Source organism: Arvicola amphibius, chromosome X (genome assembly GCF_903992535.2).
Source record: "Arvicola amphibius chromosome X, mArvAmp1.2, whole genome shotgun sequence".
NCBI classification, from domain to species: Eukaryota; Metazoa; Chordata; class Mammalia; order Rodentia; family Cricetidae; genus Arvicola; species Arvicola amphibius.
The window spans coordinates 43,436,613-43,458,347 of record NC_052065.1 but is presented as its reverse complement, the minus strand read 5'-3'; the positions used below and the strand labels follow the sequence as shown (position 1 = coordinate 43,458,347).

The window sequence follows — 21,735 nt, the reverse complement described above, 5'->3', positions numbered from 1 at the left end:
CCATCAGTGACTCTCTTCAATCTTTTGAGACAGGGTTGTTCAGTGACCCTGAAGCTTGTTGTTTCCAATAGGCTTGTTGCTCAGCAAGCTCCCAGGGTGCTCTTCTCTTTTTTTTTCTTAGTGCTGGGGTTCTAGACATGTGCTGTCACACCAGGCTTTTTTACATGAGTTGCTGAGGATTCGAACCTAGATTCACATGCTTGCAGAACAAGCATTTGCCCATGAGCCATAACGCAGTCCCAGGGTTTACCAGGTTTTTAACAAAAACAAACCAAACCAGCTGAAAATCTGAGTTACTTCAATTTCCTTGGATATTTAATTCCGTAGTCCAAAGTCTGGCTGCTAATTATTTCTCCTTTATAAAAAAGCAAGCAAACAAACAAACTAAACAAACAACCAAAGCCATTTGAAGCATTCTACAGCTTTCTAACGACACAATTAAAACTAATAAAAGGTAGTTCATGACTGTTTTACAGAAGCTTAATTGCCAAAATATGCACAATTAAAATAAAAGGGTTTGTAATGAGTATAAACAAATCATTTAAACAGGCCATGTTTTAAGCTGCTAAGGAAAACAGGTGGAAAAACCAATATTTTATTTCTGAGAAATTCTAATTATATGTGATAAACATAAAGTAAATGGAAATTAATGAACATTTATTAACGTATTTAAAGATAAGTAATAATCTATAAACCATTAAAAAGATTAACCACCAAGAAGCTATTGCTAGTTGATTGCTGTTGAGGGAAGGATAGTCACTTCATTAGGGGTATGATCGCTAATATGGCTCATACCGCAATAGATAGTCCTGCTTCTGTGTGCATATGGGCAGCCTAATTCAGTTCAGTGGGTTACAAACAAGACCCATAAGTTGGGAAGATGTGTTGGGGTGGGGAACTCAGAGGAGTTTGGAGGAAGAGTGGGGGTTGATATGATCAATATACATCGAATAAATGCATGAAATATACATTGACACAAGGAATTTATCTTTGATTTGAAAAAGATTTATTTTATAATTTTAATTATTTATTTAGTGTGTGTGGTGTGTGTGTGTGTGTGTGTGTGTGTGTAGGTGCCCAGAGAGATGACAGATGTCCTGGACCTGGTGATGGTGAGTTGAACTTGGGTCCTTTGAAGAGCAGCAAGTGCCTTACCTGACAAGCATCTCTTCTGCTTCACATGTATGAAATTTCCAATGAAAAATTAAAATATCAACCACAGGGATAGTCATCGGCACACTCAGAAGTTATTTTAGGCAGGTGCTAGCTTTGTATTTACAAGTCTTTTCTTTATTTTGAGGGCCTAAGCATGGAACCCAGAGGTTTAATGCATGCTAGGCTAGGGCTCTACCACTTAAGCAAGCTTTTCAAACTTGCAAACATTTCATGATCCACATAATAGTTCTTTCATTATTGTGGTTGAGTAGAGATACATATGGTCTTGTTCCTTTCCTTGTCCATATAGCTCAAAATATCAGTTTATGACACTGGTTCTCAAATAATTCAAAAAGCACCACTACAATGATGTTTTTGTTAATAAGTCTACTGAGTACCACTCCGTTTTTTATTCAGTAGTCTGAGGAGGCGCCTGAAAATCTGACATTTATATCTATAACAAGCACGTAAAAGACACTAGCTCTGAAATCTCACTGATCTTATTCTTGACGTAGTTCCTACAGGTGTATGTGTCCACCTGCTTGGAGTTGAACATTTCTATGTCTAGCTGGTTCCAATTCATTTACATTAACTCCGATCCTTTACATATTTACTACAAACCACCAAGTTCATTCCTGGTTGTTCAACCTGGAGTAAGTGTCCTGTTTTGTTTTCTCACTTCTCCCACTCCACTCTTCCAAATTCCAAGTAAGTATTTTCTTGCCTGTTTATTCACTAGTGGTTCTCTTTCCAAGATCTAAAAGTTTATTAAGGGAAGTCAACTCTACACCACCTTTTTCAACAGGATATTTCTGTAACTGGCATATGAAATCATCAATACTGTGTAGTAAATAATAAGTAGGGGCTGGGATACAGTATAGTAGTAGAGAATTTACAAGGGCTCTAGTTTCTACTCTCTACCCTGGAAGAAAAAAGAAACAAATCTTTAGAAAATTGGGCATGTTTGCTTAATACTAACCATGTAGAGCAATAGGTATTGTCAAACTGCTCACAGTTTGCTGCATAAATCATATAAGAAACATGACCATTTGCTTTGAGATTCCCTACCTGCTTTTTTCTCCTTCTATGTCTTCCAGTTGACTTTATGTTTGAAACATGTTTAGCAACCATTTTCCAAAGACTTTCTACCTTTCTAAAATCAAGATATAAAGCTTCACTTGGTATCAAGTAGGAATTACTTCATAAAATGAAACAAAGGGGGAAATGAGTGAGTGACCTGTTTAAGGAACATGCATTATGGTGTTGCTGTTACAACCTAGTACAATCCTCTAAAGTATTTTTTGTTTGTTTGTTTTTGAGACAGTTTTAGCCCATCCTGGCCTGGAACTATTATGTAGCCCACACTGACCTTGAATTTATGGTAATTCATCCTGTCTCAACTTCCCCAAGCTGGGAATTGCAGGCCTGTGTGATTACACCTGATTTGGATGGTACTTTAACAAGGCAACACACACACACCACACACACACACACCACACACCACACACAAATAAAACTAAAAGAGGTTAGAATACTATGAGCCAGGATCACTATGTTGAGTTGTGTGATAGTTTGAATAAAAATGTCCCCATAGACTCATAGAGAATGTCACTATTAGGAGATAAGTCCTATATGCAGTAGGTGTGGCCTTGTTGGAGGACGTATATCACTGGGGGGTAGACTTTTAGACTTCAGAAATGCAAGCCAGGGCTCACTGTCTTTTCCTGCTGTCTGTGGGTCCAGATGTAGAACTCGAAGCTACCTCTCTAGTATCATGTTTTACCTGCATGTTGCCATGTTTCCTGCCTTGTAGATAATGGACTAAAACCTCTCAAGCTTTAAGCCAGCTCCAATGAAATGTTTCCCTAAAGAAGAGTTTCTCTGGTCATGATATCTTTTCACAGCAATAGAAACTTTAACTAAACAAGTTGTTTAGTAAAATCCAATTGAAATAAAATCTGGGCATCTTACTGAACTGGTGAAACTTGACAGGGACTAGGAATCTCTGAGAAAAGTATGACTTTCTCTACTTTGGCCAAAGAGGTCCTTTGGAGAAAACTGGGACTTTCAATGCTGGTTGAGATTCTCATTCTTCTCTGCTGCTGGTAGGTTCCTCACATCCAGTTCTTTCACCTCTATCCCCTTTGCTCTGATCATTTTAGGTTTCTGCCATAAAGATACTGATTAAGTAGCATATATTATTTGGGAGACCACTAAATATTAGACTGTAGTAAATGTACTTACAAATCTTTTCCAAGCAATGGTTATGTGTTTAGAAGGGAAAAATAACCAAAGGAAACTTCAATATTGTTTTAAAAGATGAGTGAGTTGGTCTAATATGTTCTTCCTTCTTTTACTCTACCTATGATTGTTGAGTATAGTGTCTGTTGGTACCAAAAAATTAGAATAGAAATAGAAAGTCACACACACCACACACACACACACACCACACACACACACACACATGCGACCCAGTTTTGGATAAGGTCAGGGATACTATATGAAGCAGGGGATAATAAATGCATCCTGTGTAGAGCCACAGGCCAGAATCATATCTCAGGAAGCTGTCTTTTTGGAGCTGACTCCTCACATATTCCAGGACTACCGTTCCTTTCCTCACTCATTTACTATGCAAAGTAAGGTCTTCTTGAACTAGGACATTTCAATGTTAGTATATGGAACTGACTCAGAAAGCAAGAATGTATAGAAGAAGGATAGATATACATCAGAGTTTAAACGGTAGGTAGGAAGTCACAATGCATATTTGAGAAAGAATAAATCATTTTTGGAACGAGTTATGAATTAAGAGCTGTGGTAAAGATTAATTTGGGGCATTTTTCTTGGAGCATGATTGTAATCAGTCTTCATTAAATTTGCCTCACAAAGTAGACAATGAAACTTTTTGCAAAAAGAAATGAATGACATATTGTCTAACTCCTGTAGTCCAGTGTAATCACTAATTGTGTTGAAAATCCATGCTATATCTACTGTGGACTATATGCGTATGTACTTATGCATATACTATCTATTCAATGCACTTTCAACAGTCTCATATCATTATCAGAGAAAGCAGAAAATTCAGTGGTATATTATAAAATATTGTATGGGGTAAGAGAGATATTCCAGCAGTTAAGATCACTTGCTGCTCTTGCAGGGCACCTGAGTTTGGTCTTTGCGCCCACTCAGGGCCATTAATCATCCTCAACTGCAGTTTACAGAGCATCCGATGTCCATTTATGGCCTTCGTGGGTACCAAGGTATGCACATTATGCAGCATACATGCAGGCAAAGACTCATAAAACAGAAAACTCAAATTCATAAAATATATAATTCATGCTAGGAGAAATTGTGTTATAGGATTAAGAAAGTGCAAATAAAGATGCTCAGGTATGTTAGGAGAGAACCACTAAGTAAATAATTAAATTTACTCTGAGAGAAGAAAAGTAGTGGCATTTCAAATGCATTTTAATAAGTAAAGAAAATCAGAAGATCTGAAAAGCAAAACAGCCAGCCACTGGCCTCTTACCTCGACCTCAGTCTGAAGTGGTGTCTGAGAGCTGTCTTGCCCCATTTTATAGTCCTCTCTAGGGCTGGGATCAAAGGCATGCACCACTGGGATTAAAGGCATGCACCACTGGGATCAAAGGCATGCACCACTGGGATTAAAGGCGGTGCACCACCTGTTTCTATGGCAACTAGGGTGGCAATGGGAATAAAGGTGTGTGTCACTATGACTATTGAGATTAAAGGTGTGTGTTATCATAATCTGGTCTGTAAACATAACCATTGGGACTGTTTTTACTCTAAGATCTTCAGGAAGTCTTTATTTATTCAAATACATTTGAAATGCCACTACAAGGAAATATCAGAAAAATTCATGACCCCTCTGAAGAGAGCATGTTCATCTACAAAATATTGTGGCAATTACTCTCTATTTCATGGACCTTTTAAAGAGGAGGAAGAAGTCACAATGCATCATTCCTATAGATAAGCAAACGTAACATTGGGCAGGAAGCAGGATGGTAGCAATAGGAGCAAATTATCCACAAACACTTATTTAAGGGTCTTAGAGGTTTTAAAAGGGAATAGTCCCTTGTGATTTTATGTATATTTGTTTATATAATCATTTATTCTAAACATGGATTGGAATATCTGTGTAGGCAGGAATATTCCAGTTGTACTGCACTATTCATAAGTCCTTGTGATTTCTAAGCTTAACTGTTATGTCTATTTTCTCATATAAACAATAGCTACTCTTATGTAAGTTTATAAAGAAACAATAGCAAGGTAATGTATGTATAGCCATAAGATATAACATTATTTTGTCAAGAAATACAAAAAGTGAAGTAATGCATATATGGTTGTGTGTGTGCGTGTATGTGTGTGATCAGTGCAAAGGAGTGCTTCATCTCATTAAAACAAATTAAGGAGAGGCTATATCTGCAGTATGAGTAATGATTAATAAAAGAATTGAAGGTTGTGAGTTACTTGCACAATATATTACACCTACTTTTCTTCATAATGGGAATCTTCATTTAATTTTGGCTTGATGTGGAAGGCACTCACTATTGAAACAAATCAGATATTTTGTGAATTTGATTTTCCATTCAATATATTATTAACTTAGAAATGCTAAAGCAGAAATGAACTGAAGACGAATGTCAGTTTCTAAGAATTGAGATTAATAATATATGGGAAAATGGATGAAAAGGATTACAAAATGTTCTTCAATATTAGCTTTTACTTGAAGATGTATTGTAGCTTCTATATTCATTTAGTGTTTTGAGACATTCCAAAGTGGCTTTATCTCTTACAAATGAAACAATAAAGCAAGAAAGGCAATGCTTAAAGTCAAATGAATGAGTATACAATGAATTTTCTTTATTCAAACTATGCAACTGCAGGTTAAAAGATTTTAAATCAGTAAACGTGTTTAATAATGGTTCATTTTTATTCATTATATTCTGAGGCTGCCAAATAAAGTTTAAGGGTTCACTTCTGAGCAATGTTAGCACTACAGATTTACTGCCAGCTGTTATTTCTGCCTTCGTTAACATACTTGTATGTTGAATTGAGAGTTCACCCAGTTTTCTTCATTTTCAAACATGTAATTGAAGACTTCAACCGTAATAAGAAAACATTTTGATTTTCCTGATTCCATCTTAAGACAATATGAAAATTCACATCTTGCTATAGTCTGTTATGACAATTGTTATCATGATAATGCCCAGTTGGATGTATGCAAATTAAAAATAAATTATTCATTCCATAAAATATGTCTACGTGTTAAGTGTCTATGGAAGTATTCAGATATAACCTTTATGACAAAATATCAAGTACATTTCAAAGGTCTTTAAGCTAACGAGAACAAAGGATCTACGTGATTTGTTTAGCCACTTTAAAAGCATTTTTAACTGAATCGAATTATATCACAGCCATCCTTCTTTTCCTCCATTCAGCTCTTCCCAGCTACCCTCTTCTAAAACCCTTTTCATACTCCTCTAGTATCAAGTTGATATCCCCCTTTTACTTTGATTATTAATGGTGTGTGTGTATATGTATGTATGTGTATGTTACATATAATAGCCTCTGAGTCAGTTTTGCTGGTTTATATGTATATGGTTTTTGTGCTGTACATTCTGCCATTGAATAACAAAATAAGGGGGACTAATTCCTAAAAGAAGCTAATTCTCCTACTCCCAGCAGTTCCCTGTGATCTTTGTCTAGGGAACAGGATCCCATAAAATTTAGCCCACAATTTTTTTTCTAATTTATAGTATTTGGATGAGTAGAAAATGTGGATAACTTTTCTAATACTAGTGTTGTGAGCTTGTAGGTTTAAAAAATAATTTTTCTTTTGCTAGAAATATCTGGATATCAACAGCCACCTGGTAAGTTGTTAGTGGGGCAAGCAAATGCCATTCCAAATAGCCTACTTGGCTACGGAAAGATAAAAGAAATAAATGTCAAGGAAACTGAATGGAAATTATGCAATATCTTAATATGTTTTAGTTTTAGCAGCAATGAATCATTCCAAATTAGGTGTTACAGTGCTTTTAACATAGGAAAAATGAAAGGAAACAGAGGTAGTTGACATTGTTCTAAAAACCATAAATTGCCTACTGCTAGTGGTCTTATTTACTTTTGTTTTCATTCAGTCCCTTTGTTCCCTAATTGCTAATGTCACATTAGGATCATAATGCATAAAATTTGAATTTTTGATAGGGAAATTATAAATGACTTCACTGAGTGCATAATGATGAAAGAATTGTAGAGGACAAAATTATGAGCGCAATCAAGTCTTAAACAGAACTAGAAGGCAATAAACTCTGACAAAATATATCCCCATGAAAATCACTTACTTAAAAGAAAATAGAAATCTAATTGTTCAATGTCCCAGCATATTCTGATAAGAGAGTTGATGACAGTTCGGAGCTGAACACACTGTGGAAACATAATAAATACTAAAGTTTACAAACCGAAAGCCTTACAATAAAATGTGGATCGACTTAAAAAAACAATTGAAAATCAATGTTTTAAATGTTTTATCTGGATAGTTCAGCTAACTCAGTTACTGACATTTAAGATGTAAGCCTCACAAAAAGTTGTGTTTAATATTTACTCACTTAATCGGTAAAACCAAAATTGAAGACCTTTGAAAAAACATATTTATCCCATGAACCACACACATAAATACAAAACCTATCATTGTACCCAGGGTACTAATATAATGATGGCTACACTGCTTTGTGGGGAAACTCCCTTTGTCAATCCCTGCACTGAAGATTCTTTCTTATCCCTCTCAGTGGCAACTTTCATTTTATCCTCACACCATCTTTATTTGTAAATAGAAATATATTCCCCTTCCTTTTGAGTATAGTGCTTCAACAGCCTACATGGTTAATTATCATGCGTAAGAACTTCTAGGAAGCTATCATCCTATCCATGTATAGCAAGCAGGACTTATTTGGAAACTGTTGAATAGTGGTCAAGAGCTCTGAATGTCCCTAGATTTCCAAAACTGTAACACACCTTGATGTTAGTATGTCTGGCAGGAAATGTTGTAGAGAATATATTGTTGTCGTTGACAATGTATTAATTAATTACAAAATAAAAATATGGGGCTGTATATGTTGACTTCAATTTATTAGTACTAAAAAGATTAGTAACACCATACACCATCTGAAGTAACCATAAAAATTATTCGTACTGATGTCACTAAAATACCAATAGGAAAGTTGTATAGGCCTAATATTTGTATCAATGTTAAAATTTGAAAATTGTTGTGAAACATGAAAAGAAGATACTAAAGAACAACTACTTGGGTTCTCTGTTTTAATAATTTCTTGTTTGATTTATGTTCATAAAGTAACATTATTGAAACATAAAACACGTTAACATTTTGGTAGATGTCAAAAAGTATTAGAAATAAATAGTGGTTGGGTGATTTCACTTTCCTATTTTTTTCATTTTTTGAGACAGGGTTTCCCTGTAGCTTCAGAGCCTGTCCTGGAACTGGATCTTGTAGACCAGGCTGGCCTCGAACTCACAGAGATTCACCTGCCTCTGCCTCCTGAGTGATGGGATTAAAGGCATGAGACACCACTTCCCAGCTCCACTTTCTATGGAAATATGAATTTCAGTTAAATAAATATAATATTTTATAATTATTTCTAGTTAATATAGTACATTATGTGCATATATATATATATATATATAACTAAAAAAAACCCTCTTGTTCCTTTAAGTCAAAGCTAAATAATATTCTCAGGGAAATTAGATGCTACTAATACAATCTTCACTATAATTTTGCTTTGGAAATAAATTAGTGATATTCTCTAATGAGATCAGACTTCTCTGGGTATAAGATTTATCCACAGTATAAACGATGTGAATGAATTATGTTTTAGATCCTTTAATACTGAATGTATTAGTTAAGTATTTCTGAATATTTTACTATCTAAGACGCTTGAGGAATAGAATTTGTAATTATTATCAGTTACAAACAAAGCTGCTGAAATAAATCCTCTGTCAACAGGATTGGCATATTAAAGAATCGGATTTTTATATACTTATTTTCAAATAATAAGAAAGATGATACTCTTCGGAGAAATTTTATTATTAAATTAAACACGTCTTCAGTAGAATAATGTCAGATGAGCCTATTAGCAGAACATTTTGATAATCCATGTTCTCGTAAATGTCCCATGACCAGAAGAGTAGCTGTACAACTTTTATTTAATGCAGTAAGAATGAAAATGAATTCTAGCTCCTTTTTTTTTTATCATAGTCCATCAAAAGAACACAAAGAAGTCCAAATTAAAATAAATTCAATAAGGAATGAACATGTTCCTTTTCCAACTGTTGTAAAACCTTTTCTTCTCATTAAGCAAGGCTCACTCAGTAATTATTTCTTTATGAAAGTAAAAGCAGGAGAATGTTTCTCTTATTAATCAATGTATTTATTCTTTTGAAGTTGCAGGAACCACAATCAAAGAAAAAAGTGTGTTGAATGTCATCAAATCATTTTCCTCCACCCATTGTTTTAAATTGTTTGCTCAGTTCTAACATATACTACACTTACATAAGTTGTTTATGAAGAGGCAAATTAATAGTCTTTGTTTCTGCTGGAATTTGGAGAGCTGACAAATAAATCAGTAGAAAATGGCAATTCTACATGAATTAGCTTTTAAGTCTCCCTAAGAGGTTGATGCAGAACTTAATAAGAGACTTATTAGGAGAAGTAGGACAACTTAATTCAGATTGATTATAGACTTTGGTGAAGACAGCTGGGGTTCAAATGAAACTGAAAAAGAACTTATATGGACTTCAAAGTATGCTGAACAGATGTCTGAAACAATTACTCTGCTCAGCCTTCTCAGAAGTTTCAAAGGCAGGATGGGAATAGCATGGTAAACAAAGGTTCTATTTGTCCAAGTTGAGATAGAGACTTTAAAAACATACACACACAATGTAAGAAAAGCATTTGACATTGTTGTCCTAAGTAATTTGCTTTTAGCTTTACAAACAAAGCAGGAATTGAGAAGGACTACATGGGAACAAGTAATAATCGCTCTTAGCAACAGTAACTTACATTAATTTCACATTGAACACATAATTTGGTAGGCATTTTTAAGATGAGTAATTTGTGCTTTACTTTCTAAGCTCAAACAAGCCAACAATGACCTTTCCGTTATGATATTTTTAAAGTGTACAATGAGCCTGTACTACTAGGTACCTTTTTCTAAGAGTTTTCTCAGCTATTAATGGCCAAATCCTGTGCTTTTACACAACACAGCTATGTGCATTGAAAGCTCGATAAAGCCTGTGTATTCTAAAAGGAGTAATTGGTTCCATATCTAATCTAGTTTTATGAAGGGATTATATATTTTGTTTATGTTTTCTTGATCAAATGCTTCAATACACAGCCTTGATACCATAGCAAGAACAAGAACAGCAAAAGGGTCCCTACAGCAATTCATTTGCTTGCAGTTCCTAGAACTGAGCAACCTGTCAGTAAAATTTCCCATCTGATTCCAGGCAGCAAAACTTTCTTTCATTATGAAGATATAATTTGCCCACTAGGGAGATAACTGTATAGAAGTTTCTGGTGCACAAGCCTGAGGACCCGAGTTTGGGTCCTTAGCATCTATAGAAATGCTGGGTGCAGCAATGCATGCCTGTAACCCTGTGGGGTGGAGACAGGTGGACTCCAGGAAACAACTGGCTATCTATTCGAGCCAACTGATGAGCTTCAGATTCAGTGAAAGGGTCTGTCTCAAAACAAGAATCGACAATAGAAAACAAATCCAAACGCCCACAAAACAACATAGGGAAGTGGTTGAGGATGGTATTGTCAAAGCAACCTCTGGCATCAATATAAGCAAGCATGAGTCAACGCACACACACACACACACACACACACACAAACACACACATACATTCACAAATTTAAAATGATAGTATTTGACACTTAGGGAACTTATATATTTTCTATCATTCTTCAGGCTGTCTTGTTTGTAAGAAATCCCTCTATCCATGCATCCTCTAACTCTGTAAGAAAGCATTACAATTTTTTTGTAAAGTTCTGCTATAGGAAAAGATTTAATGTTCTGTTAAGTTGATGACAAATATAATAGAAATAAAAAATTAGGGCCATGGTTAAGAAGCAAATGACAGTAAAGGAGACAGAGCTACATGAAGATTGTTGCAAGCTGTTTGTTTACCAAAGTGAAAATGAAATTCTAATATATTCCATCACAGTTAACATTATCTGTTCAGAGGAAATATACTTTGTTTTCTCAATATAAAATTCTCTGATAGAATTTCTTTGACAAAGAAATTCTCAAAAAGGAAAATTCTGGGAAAGAATTTCCTTAACAAAGAAATTCTCAAAGAAAGGAAGCACAAGTATTCAGACTGGAAGGGCTAAGAAAGATGCAATTTTTAGTTTTCCACTTAACATTTTTGATATGAAAGTTGAACATAAATACCAATTGGTATAATGGCTTCAATATACACCCTGGTACAGTTCAAATACTGTGAAATCAGACTCAGGCAAAATGTCAAGAAACTGCAATCAAATAGCACATTAAAAGAGATTTATAGGAAAACTCAGAGAATCTCTTCCTTTGGTTTTCCCAGTATATTTTATTATAAGCCTAAATATGCAAAAGTAAAATATAAACAAATAGATGTGACAAATTCACATATTTCAAGATGAAAGTTTGGGAACTTTCTTAGGGGTAGATGCAATAGTTTTATAGCTGAGTGTGTATCAGTATCATGTATTAGAACCTGAGCTCAATCTTCAGCATCAAAGAAAAGGAAAAAGACAAGAATGAAACCAAATAAACTAAGAGCATAGTTCAAAAATGATGGACCTTCTTCTAATGGAGAAACAGTGGTTGATTAGAGCAAGAAAACACCAATGACCCCAAATACTTTCACTATAGGACTGTTTGCAGAGTTGACTTCAAACCTACTCTGTTAGTACCAGCTACTTTAAATGGAAGCAGGAGAAACTCTGATGCCCCAATTCAGGGCATGCTAGATGAATTTATGAGAATCTGTCTCTAAATCAGTCAACCAACCTACCATTCAATCTCTCTCTATATTTATCTGCCCCTTTCTCTTCTTTCCTCCCTCTTTCTTTTTCTTACTGAAAGGCTGCGACTGCACCTCAGCACATGGGAAACATTCAGTTAAATACTCCCTCCAGCTATACTGCTTTCTGAAAGGCTCCTTTTGTATATCTATGTATATCACCAAGTGATTCAATTATTTGTGTTTCCCATTTCAGGAAAGTAAAATACCTGTGCAGTCAAATAAGCATTGATATTATTTCTATAAGGTGAGGAATCCTAACAGTATCCTTAAATGCTTGGTAAGCAACAATGATTATGGATTTTGCAAGTAGAATGGCTTTTCAAATGCAACTTTTATTCTAGCAGGTTTTTTCTTATGGTGTTTTATTTGTAACACTAGGAATTCTTAGGGAGTCAAATAGCCAATATGAACATGACATTACTTTATCTTGGTTGGTAATACTTTTATCACTATGAAGAACAGCTATCATTTCCATATGGCCCAGGGATTTAGGATTACATTTTATCCTTTTTCCCAAATCCAAAGGACATGCTAGCTAACTAAGAGATACAACCATAAATCCAACAAAAGGATATGTTTTGTAGTGACACAAATGACAACTTTTAAAACACTAATGGAGTTTTAAAATGGGGAATGGAGAATGGTGTTTTGAAAGCATCCCTAGGGGACCTGAGTTGGCACAGCTATATCAAATACTCTTCTCTGTAGCTAGTTACCTGTCCATTACTTGGGAGTTATTGCTAAGTTCAAATCAACACGGATAAGTAGTTTAAAGATGTTTTTCCTTTTTAAAAAATCAGTTTCAGTCAGTTTAATTTGCTGAACTAAACTACCACCATCAAATCTTTCAAGTTTCAGATTTTGTGTCAATAAAGTGAAACTTCTGGTGGAGTTGGGGGAGTGATAGATATTTATGGAAGACTACAAAAATAGGTTATCTGTAGACTGGGTGAGAAAGGTTCAGTAAGAGTTGATCAGACATACAAAGTTTGGTGATTCTGATAAATGGAAAAATACATGGCATGGCAGGCAGTTATGAGAAAATATGATCATTTTGGATAGCATGGAAAGAGTATGCTGGATTATCTGCATTTGAGTTGTTAAAACTGAGTAGGAAAGCCAGGCCTAATAAGAAGACAGATTAGCCACCTTATTTAATAACTGGACTTCGTTACATCTCTTAACAAGTTTTGGGTTGCAATGGGAAGAGTCTGGATGATGCAGAAATATCAGTAAGGGAATTATGCATTCACTTACTCAATATTTAAAAGACAATGTTCAAAATATACCACACACACCACACACACACACACACACACACACACACACCACACACTACTGGCCGATAGATGTATGTCATCTTTACAATGAAAAAGGTAGGGATTTTGAAAAGACACTGGTTGAAAAAAAAGGGAATAACAGGGAAAAACTTTCTGAGGAAAATAAACAATGGCATGCAGAAAATGAAAATGCAGAAAGATGTAAGGCTGAACCCAAATTTGTTACTAGTTTATAAGAAAAAGAAGGACTGGAGAACAAATGATTTTGTTTCAGATTTGCTGTTAAATTACTAGGGAAATAGTCTCAAACTGGGTCTTCTTGTTTTGGCAAATTTTATTTTTATTCTGCTCTGATACTAAGTAACACTACACACACACACACACACACACACACACACACACAAGCGCATGTGAATCCATAAAAACATGCTCAACCAATCCCACAAACCCATCTACTTCATGACAAATTAATTTCTTAATGGCAAAATCAAAATTACTTTTGACCTTGTAACTTTTTAATATTTAATCTCATGAGCCCTGGGGTACTACCTACCACACTAATGAGACTTCTTAATATTTCATTTTAAGTTACTGAAGATAGATTAAATTATTACATCACTGACTTTTTTTTAGGAAATCCTGTGTGAAAGACTTCAAAACAAGGAAAATAAAATGGGCTACTTTCTAAAGCTTGCGGCCCATAACTTCACTTTGTGGCATGAAAACAGTGTGTACCTCAACTGGATATGCCATGCTTTGTAAACTCCCTTTCCCTTACTGAGTGTGGAGGGGGTAGCTAGTAGGTGGGATGGAGGAAGCAGGAGGAGTGGCGGAGGGAAAACTGGTTGGTATGTAAAATTAATAATAATGATAATAATAATAAAGAAGATTCTGTATAAACTTAAGTGAGTACTTTTGGGGTGATCTCTCAAAGCAAAACACAGTACCTTGACTTTTTCAAGTGATCTTGGAGAGAGTCAATGAGGAGATCCCCACTGGCTGCCAGGATCCCTTGAGCACCTCAGCTTGACGCAGCTTGAGGTCCAGCTCATCTTCAGCTTCCTGAAGTTCCTGCAGTCTTTCAAGAGCCTCGTCTACTTTCCTCTGCCAGTCAGCTGAGTGTAAGTTCAACTTGTCCCATTCGGTGTTGACCTCTTCAGCCTGTTTCCGTAGGAGCCGCGTGACATTCTGGGCTCTCTCTTCAGGCAGAAGCTCTAAATTGGCAATATGATAAGGTTTCAGGCCACATTCATTTTTGTTAAAAAAGAAAAAACATTGTGAAAAGGTCAGACCAGAAGAAAGGAAGGGAATGTAGATTAACAAGAGGCCAACTTCCTGATTAATGGCTCTTTTACACTTTGGCATAAATTTTGATACAGTCTAGCACAGCTAAACTGTCAGTCTTCCTTAGTAAATCTGTTCTACTTTTCTGTCAGTCAGATAAATCAAGATTCATTTAAGCTTTGGAGAGAAGCTGTTCGCACATGCCGAAGAGTTCTAATTTATTTCAGGCCAGGCTCTTAAACTGGAAATTAGCTTGTAGTCTTTGTAACAATAGAATTCCTTTCCACGGATAAGCTCCTTTGTTTACTATCTTCTAAATATTCAAATGGCTGATCATGGATTACTTTATTTATGACTGTGAAAACAGGTTTATGCACTGTGCCTTATGATTCCTTGCTCTGTTTTGAAACCTACATTTAATTTGAATTGATTTAACTCAATTGTTTAACTCAGAAGTATGAGAGCCATCCAGGCTCTGGCAGCAAGCATGGATGGGCAGCTCTGTCAACCCTGATCCTTTATCAATATGTTATTACAGTTCCACATTCAATTACCTCTGGGCTCCTGTAGAGCTTCTCTAGTCCTTCCAAAGGCTGCTCTGTCAGAAATATTCTCACAGTCTCCAGAGTACTCATGATTACAGGGTTCTTTAGTTTTCAATTCCCTCTTGAAGGCCTGCGAAATGAGATGAAAGAAATGTTTATTTAGCTTCTGGAATGCTCCTCAAAATTAATCCTGGGTGCTCAGAACTTGTTTACATAATTCCCCAGTCAATTTCTCTCTCTTTTATTTATAAATCGACGGTCATAAAATATAAGAAAGGCTACCCTGGGTCTCAATGTTAATGAGGAAACCACTGTGTTTGCAAAACTTTTCTGGGGAGAAGTGGAGAGTTTTCTAGACAGGTTTTGTGTTATCATTAATATTAGTACACTTTGCTTCTATAACCAGACTCTCAGATCTAAAGATAAAACCACAAGGTATATAATGCAAAATCTAACCCTGGCTAAGGAAGATTTAAATATTCTCAAAATAATCACATCTAGTATACAATGGAAAGCATTCACTGCTATGTGGGAATATTCAGACTGTTTGAAGTATACAACACATACAACTAATAACAATTCTGTCCAAATGTTTGATGGTGTGTAAACTAGTACAGTAAAATCATGCTATTGAAAATTATATTTTTGAAAAACTACCAATTACATTTTATATTGTGACTCTTCTGAGAAAACTAGAAGTATTTGGAACTATTATGGATGCAGGGATTGTGAATACCTGTTTATAAATGAACAGACCTAGAATAGATATCTTCAAACCATTTGGTTCACTAGTCAGGCTGGTTGACAATTTCAATCTCCAATCTATATTTTCTATTATGGGGATTAAGAGGAGAAGAAATGATTAAGTTTTGTCTTCAAGAACTTATTGGACCAAAATACGAAATAAAAATGTGGGAATGGGGTTTTAGCCACTGTCTATCAAAGGGAGCAAACATGCCCAAAGATGAACTAGAAGATGTTTTGGGTTCAATCCTAGCTCTGGGACAGCCCTAAACAAATCAACACACCAAAACCAAAGAATGAAAGAATAAAAGAAAATAAAAGAAACATTCTACATGTGGAGGAAAAACTCTAAAGTCTTACATAATCTATTGAGGCATAGTGTGATAGTAGAATAAATTAATATTCAAAAATATAAAATATAGTTACTGATCCAGATTTTATTATATCATGGGTGACCACGTTAATAAAAGATATTAAGTATCACATAATATATCTTATTAATAATAATTATAACAATTATCCCTCTGACCTAGGCTCAATTTTCTACCATTTTCAACTCTATCTTATTTTTACCAATGCTATTAGGTGGGCTTAAGTCATCTTATATCACTGGAAAAACACAGTGGTGTTTTCCTTTAAATTTCATACATAGCACTCTGATACAAAAGTACCTCTGAACTGTATTATACCATATTTGTTGGTAAAATCTTAGTGGTGCTCACCATTTAAAAATAACTCTGAGTTTGATATTTTATACAATAATCGATCTGTCAAGGTTATTTACAATCCAGAAGAGACAGGCAAGGTGTCTGAATAAAAATAATGGAATATTTGGATTCAGTCTGCAGATGGAAAAGCAATTTCTATATTATAGACTATTCTTGTGTCCTTGAAATCACACTGGGAAAATGATTATTTACTTTACTTACACAGAAGTCAGCTTTACCTATAATATTTCATTTGATTTCTGAGTATGTGTGTTTGTGCATCTTTCCATATGCATACACACATGCACACACATACACACACATGTTTTTGTACCTGTATAAGTATGTGTAGATTCTGCTTGCAGGGTTGTATTTTTTTATAATCCAACATTCACAAGTGCAAGCAAATTATCTCTCTATTTGTCTGTATACATGGAGCAAACCATTATACTGGCTTTGCTAATTATAAAGAAAAGTGGCTCCCTATAGCAAACTTGAAAGTCTGAGTAGTTACACTATAGACCAGAAACAAAAAGTTTAGAGTAAGTTGGTGCCTCTATTTAGTAAATTGCAGTATGCCATGAATAGTTAAACATAAAAATCACTTAAATATGACCTGGGAAAGATATCTAGGAGAGTTTAAGTACATAGAGTTCTAAAGCATAAACACAAGTTGGGAGAGAATTATTAGAGGACATTCAAAGAAGAAAAAAATATGCATGTACAGAGACATGTGGCAAAGCACCATATCGTATGCATAACCATCTCCAAACAGGCTTTCTCTTCTAGAAAATTAGGACTAAGGAAAGACTTCTTGGAGTTTAAGTAGGGCACTCTCATTATGCAGAAATATAGTGCAGTTTTCAAGAAGAATTTGGGCATCAGACTCTTGAAAAGTTTATTCACTATTTGTAAGTAGTTAAGAGCCTTTGAAAAAATTTAGGAAGGGCAGTGACATGGGTACATGTGTGTTTAGGCAGGGTAGAAGTGATCTGAGAGAGGAAATGGGAAAAAAAAGGTGAGGGAAGGAAAGGGACGAAGATAAATTTTGAACGGAGAAGTGTGAGGGGTTAACAGAACAATAGAGACATGTGAAAAAGTTTCGAGGAACCTAATTTTTTTTTTACAACACATAAGTCAGTATATAATATAACATATATTGTTTAAAAGAAAAAATTCACATCTACTTACAATAATCTCTTCAAGAGTCAAGACAACCAAACAAAATGCTCATCTCTAGTTCTAAAAAGCCATCTTTTACCTTCTGGTCAGGGCTGTCTAGAGAATCTTGTAACATCACTAGCTATTGCTTGTGATAGTTAAGTTCCTATTGTTAAGGACCCTGAACACTTCAAAGCCAGAACACAACAGCCCCACTGCTGGCACTGACTTGCAAACTCTTCCCTGAGAATTAGCTTTCCTGATACTAGAAGACTTTCAGGCTTATAAAGGAGGGGAGGTATACAGTCCTACCAAGCTATGATGTTTGTGCACCACAACAAAGACCAGAATGGCATGAATAACCCTAGGGGTGTAACAGTGCCACATACAACTTGGTGGTGACTAGCAGTAACTGTACTTGAACTCAAGACCAACTCAGCTAGAGGGCAATTTTGCCTGGTTCTGCAAACCTAGTCAACTCCTCAGTGATAGTGAAGCTGTGGATCATGGAGAAGAACTTACAACCACCATTTTACTAATCCGTAACTTACAATCTAAATATTATCTTTATGCCCACAGGTGAATGTGGCCCTTACTCTTTACCATGGAAACCTTACTTCACAATGGATAGAGCGTTTACAGAAAACCATAATGAATCAAAATGCAGAGTTGTGAAGTGCAGTCCCAATGGCTATATCTACAAAACAACTCCTGCATCTAAGGCTAAGGAATCAGTATGGAAGAGGGGATGGAAAGATGGTAAGAGGTAGGGGATCAGGGCTTTGCAGTGAGATTGTAGAAATGCCAAAAGCTAAAATGAGAAACATCTCACCAGTGTAACTGCCCAACATGAACTGAAGAAGGATGGCACCCACAGGCATCCCAAAGTAGACGGGGAAATAACCAAGTGGCTTCAACCCTATACAAAACACTGCAGTGAGGAATGCTAGGAATTGGAAGACAGAGTCTTCTCCGGGGGGGGGGGGGGGGCACCCCAACTGATTGTCTGATGCCAGCTGGTCAGCCCTAAAACATGCAAGTCACATTATAGAGACAGAGAAGGTTATATTCAGGAATATATATGTGTATAAATAAAGGAAAAGGATATCCCCAATGACTAGGAATATGGCATTGTGATAAAATGCTTGCATGAAGTCCTAGGTTTGATTCCCAGCAGTAAACTATGACAGCATGTTAGCGCATGTAATTAGTTCCAACCAAGGCATGAGGATTGGAATTTTATAGCCATCCTCTGTAACATAGTTAGTTGGAGACCAGTCTGGGGTTATATGAGATCAGTCCTCCAAAACAAACAAATAATAAAAAACGTGGGAAAAGTGAAACAAACACAGTAGTTTCCCCTTATTGTGGCTAAATATTCCACAGTTTTAGTTATTTGTTGTCATCTATGCTCTGAAAATATTAAACAGAAAATTGGAATAGAATAATTCATAAATTTAAAGCAGTGAATTACTCTGAGTGGCGTGAGTAAATATTGTTACAGCCTTGTCACATCCACTTATGTCATGAATAATTACATATACAGTGTATCCACATGAATGTGCTAATACTACCCATTAGTTTCTTTGTAGCCATTTCAGTTTGTGATTAACTGTCAAGATATCACAGTGGGTTAGGTTCAAGTATCAGTGAATGTTCAAAAGAACAGAGAGGTGACGCTAAACAATTTAGATAAAACAAGAGAAACTGTAAAGTGGTTCCTTTAAATGAAATGGAAAGGTGTCTCCTATTTTAAAATAAGACTTCTTTTAGTTTTAATGTGTATGTCTGTGGTCCTGAGTATGCTACGTGTGGTCACATATGTGCAGGTGCCTGTGGAAGACAGACGAATGTGTTTAGCTCCCTTGTAACTGAAGTCACAGGTGGGTTGGGAGTCACCCAGAACCAAAACCTGCTTCTAACTGCAAGATCAGAAAGTGCTTATAAACATTGAACCATCTCTCTATTCCTGAAGATTCTCATCTTGAGGAGGAAATTAAAAAACATTGTATGCAGAGGGTGCTATATATTTTATTTTTCGAGACAGGGTTTTTCTGCATAGCCTGGCTGTCCTAGAATTCACCTCTGTAGACCAGGCTGGCCCTGAACTAAGAAATCTGCCCTGCCTCAGCCTCCCATATAACTTATACTTTATCATAGTCAGGCATGTATAAAGAAGTAACACATTGTACTTAGAGTTTTGGGCATTCATGGGACAGTCTTAAAATATATTTCCCACAGATAAGACAGGGAGCTCCTCGGTAAAGCAGGAAGTGGAGAAGGGTAAAAGTAGAATTAGAAAGAAAACTAACTGGAGGCAACTAAAAAGAAGAATTTCATGAAAGAATGTGAGGAATGCTTCCCAGAGCCAGAGTATGAAGAGAAAAAGAGACATGGTAGTTAAGTACAGCTGTGTGAAGGAGTAAGAAGGACTCATAGACTTATGTTTAGTAGATGAGTGAATTCTAGGTACAATTTAACTAAGTGTAAGGAAATAAACTTTCTTGGATTACTCCTATAACCTCTAATAGTTTTAGCCTGCTGAGAACTTCCATCCCATGCAAATTAGATGTGTACCATCAGTCTGATTAATTTTCAATTTCTCTGATCTAGGAAGGACAAATGGTTAAGGCCTTATTTGGTAGACTGTTAGAACTAAATTTCTAGTTGTCAGAAAAACTCTAGAGGGCTATAAGCAAAATATATAAAGCCCAGGGTCTGGAAATATTTCTAGATTGTAAAAACTGAGGCATGTGGGGCATTGAGATAACTCCTCGAAAATCAGAGTTAGATTAAGGCTTATTATGTTTCTAAGGAGATTTATTTGGAGAGGAGGACAGCTGGCTCCACCTGTATAATCTTTGGTCTCTTGCCTATAGAGCAACAAGTACTCACGTGGAAAGATTTTTTTATCAACATTTACCCTCTTGCCCTAGGGCATGTCATTAGGAAGAAAAGAAGAGGTAAGACTATTTATTGTAAGACAATTAAAAAATATGTCTTGGAACCAGAATACCTCATGAGTATTTATTCAAGATAAAAATTAATACAGCCTATAATTATAAATCCTACTATAATGAGGGTGGGGTATTCTGTATATGGGACATCTTGGAGACAGAATTCTTTCTAGAAAGGAAAAAATAAAGTGTGTAGGAGAAAATTATCTAAGCATCATTTTCTCATTCCAGCTAATATATGTCCAATGCCTACATGTCAGTATTTAATGACATAAAGAAAAATGGAATGTTATGAGAGACCAATACGAGGAGGTTAAAACCACTCATGAGAATTTTAAGAAGGTTATTCATAGAGGCCAAAGATAGATTTGCAATAACTAGTATTCACTGATTGTTTGAGAGACTGAGACAGACATTTAGTCAAGGAAAGAGCAGAAAAAGAAATAGGTATAGCTAGTGGAAATTACTTGAACAATATATTTGACCTAAAGCAAAAAACAGGGAGGACAGAACAGTAAGTCAGAAATGTTCCACTAGCTGGGGACCAAGCATTCAAACATATTAGCCTATGAATGGATCCTCATTCAAACATCAAATACATACATACATATATAAATATGTGTATATGTGTATCTATGTATGATAACTATATTCATGCACATGTAGAATATAAAAGTACAAATGGGACATCAAGAATGTAGGAAAAGGTCTAAAAATAAGGAAGAAGGGTGTGCAAGAAAATGTATATACACACATATACAAATACATATTTGTATGTATGTTTATATACATC

At 35.5% G+C, this 21,735-nt stretch overlaps 1 protein-coding gene across 1 annotated transcript in view; it reads right to left on the bottom strand.

Moving 5' to 3' along the window:
- Positions 1–21,735, bottom strand: part of Dmd (dystrophin) — a 1,847,711-nt gene that overhangs the window by 341,512 nt on the left and 1,484,464 nt on the right. Inside the window, 5 exon segments of the mRNA XM_038316167.1 lie at positions 12,595–12,601; positions 14,498–14,540; positions 14,543–14,756; positions 15,383–15,472; positions 15,474–15,503. Of these exon segments, the coding sequence (XP_038172095.1) occupies positions 12,595–12,601; positions 14,498–14,540; positions 14,543–14,756; positions 15,383–15,472; positions 15,474–15,503 (384 nt within the window).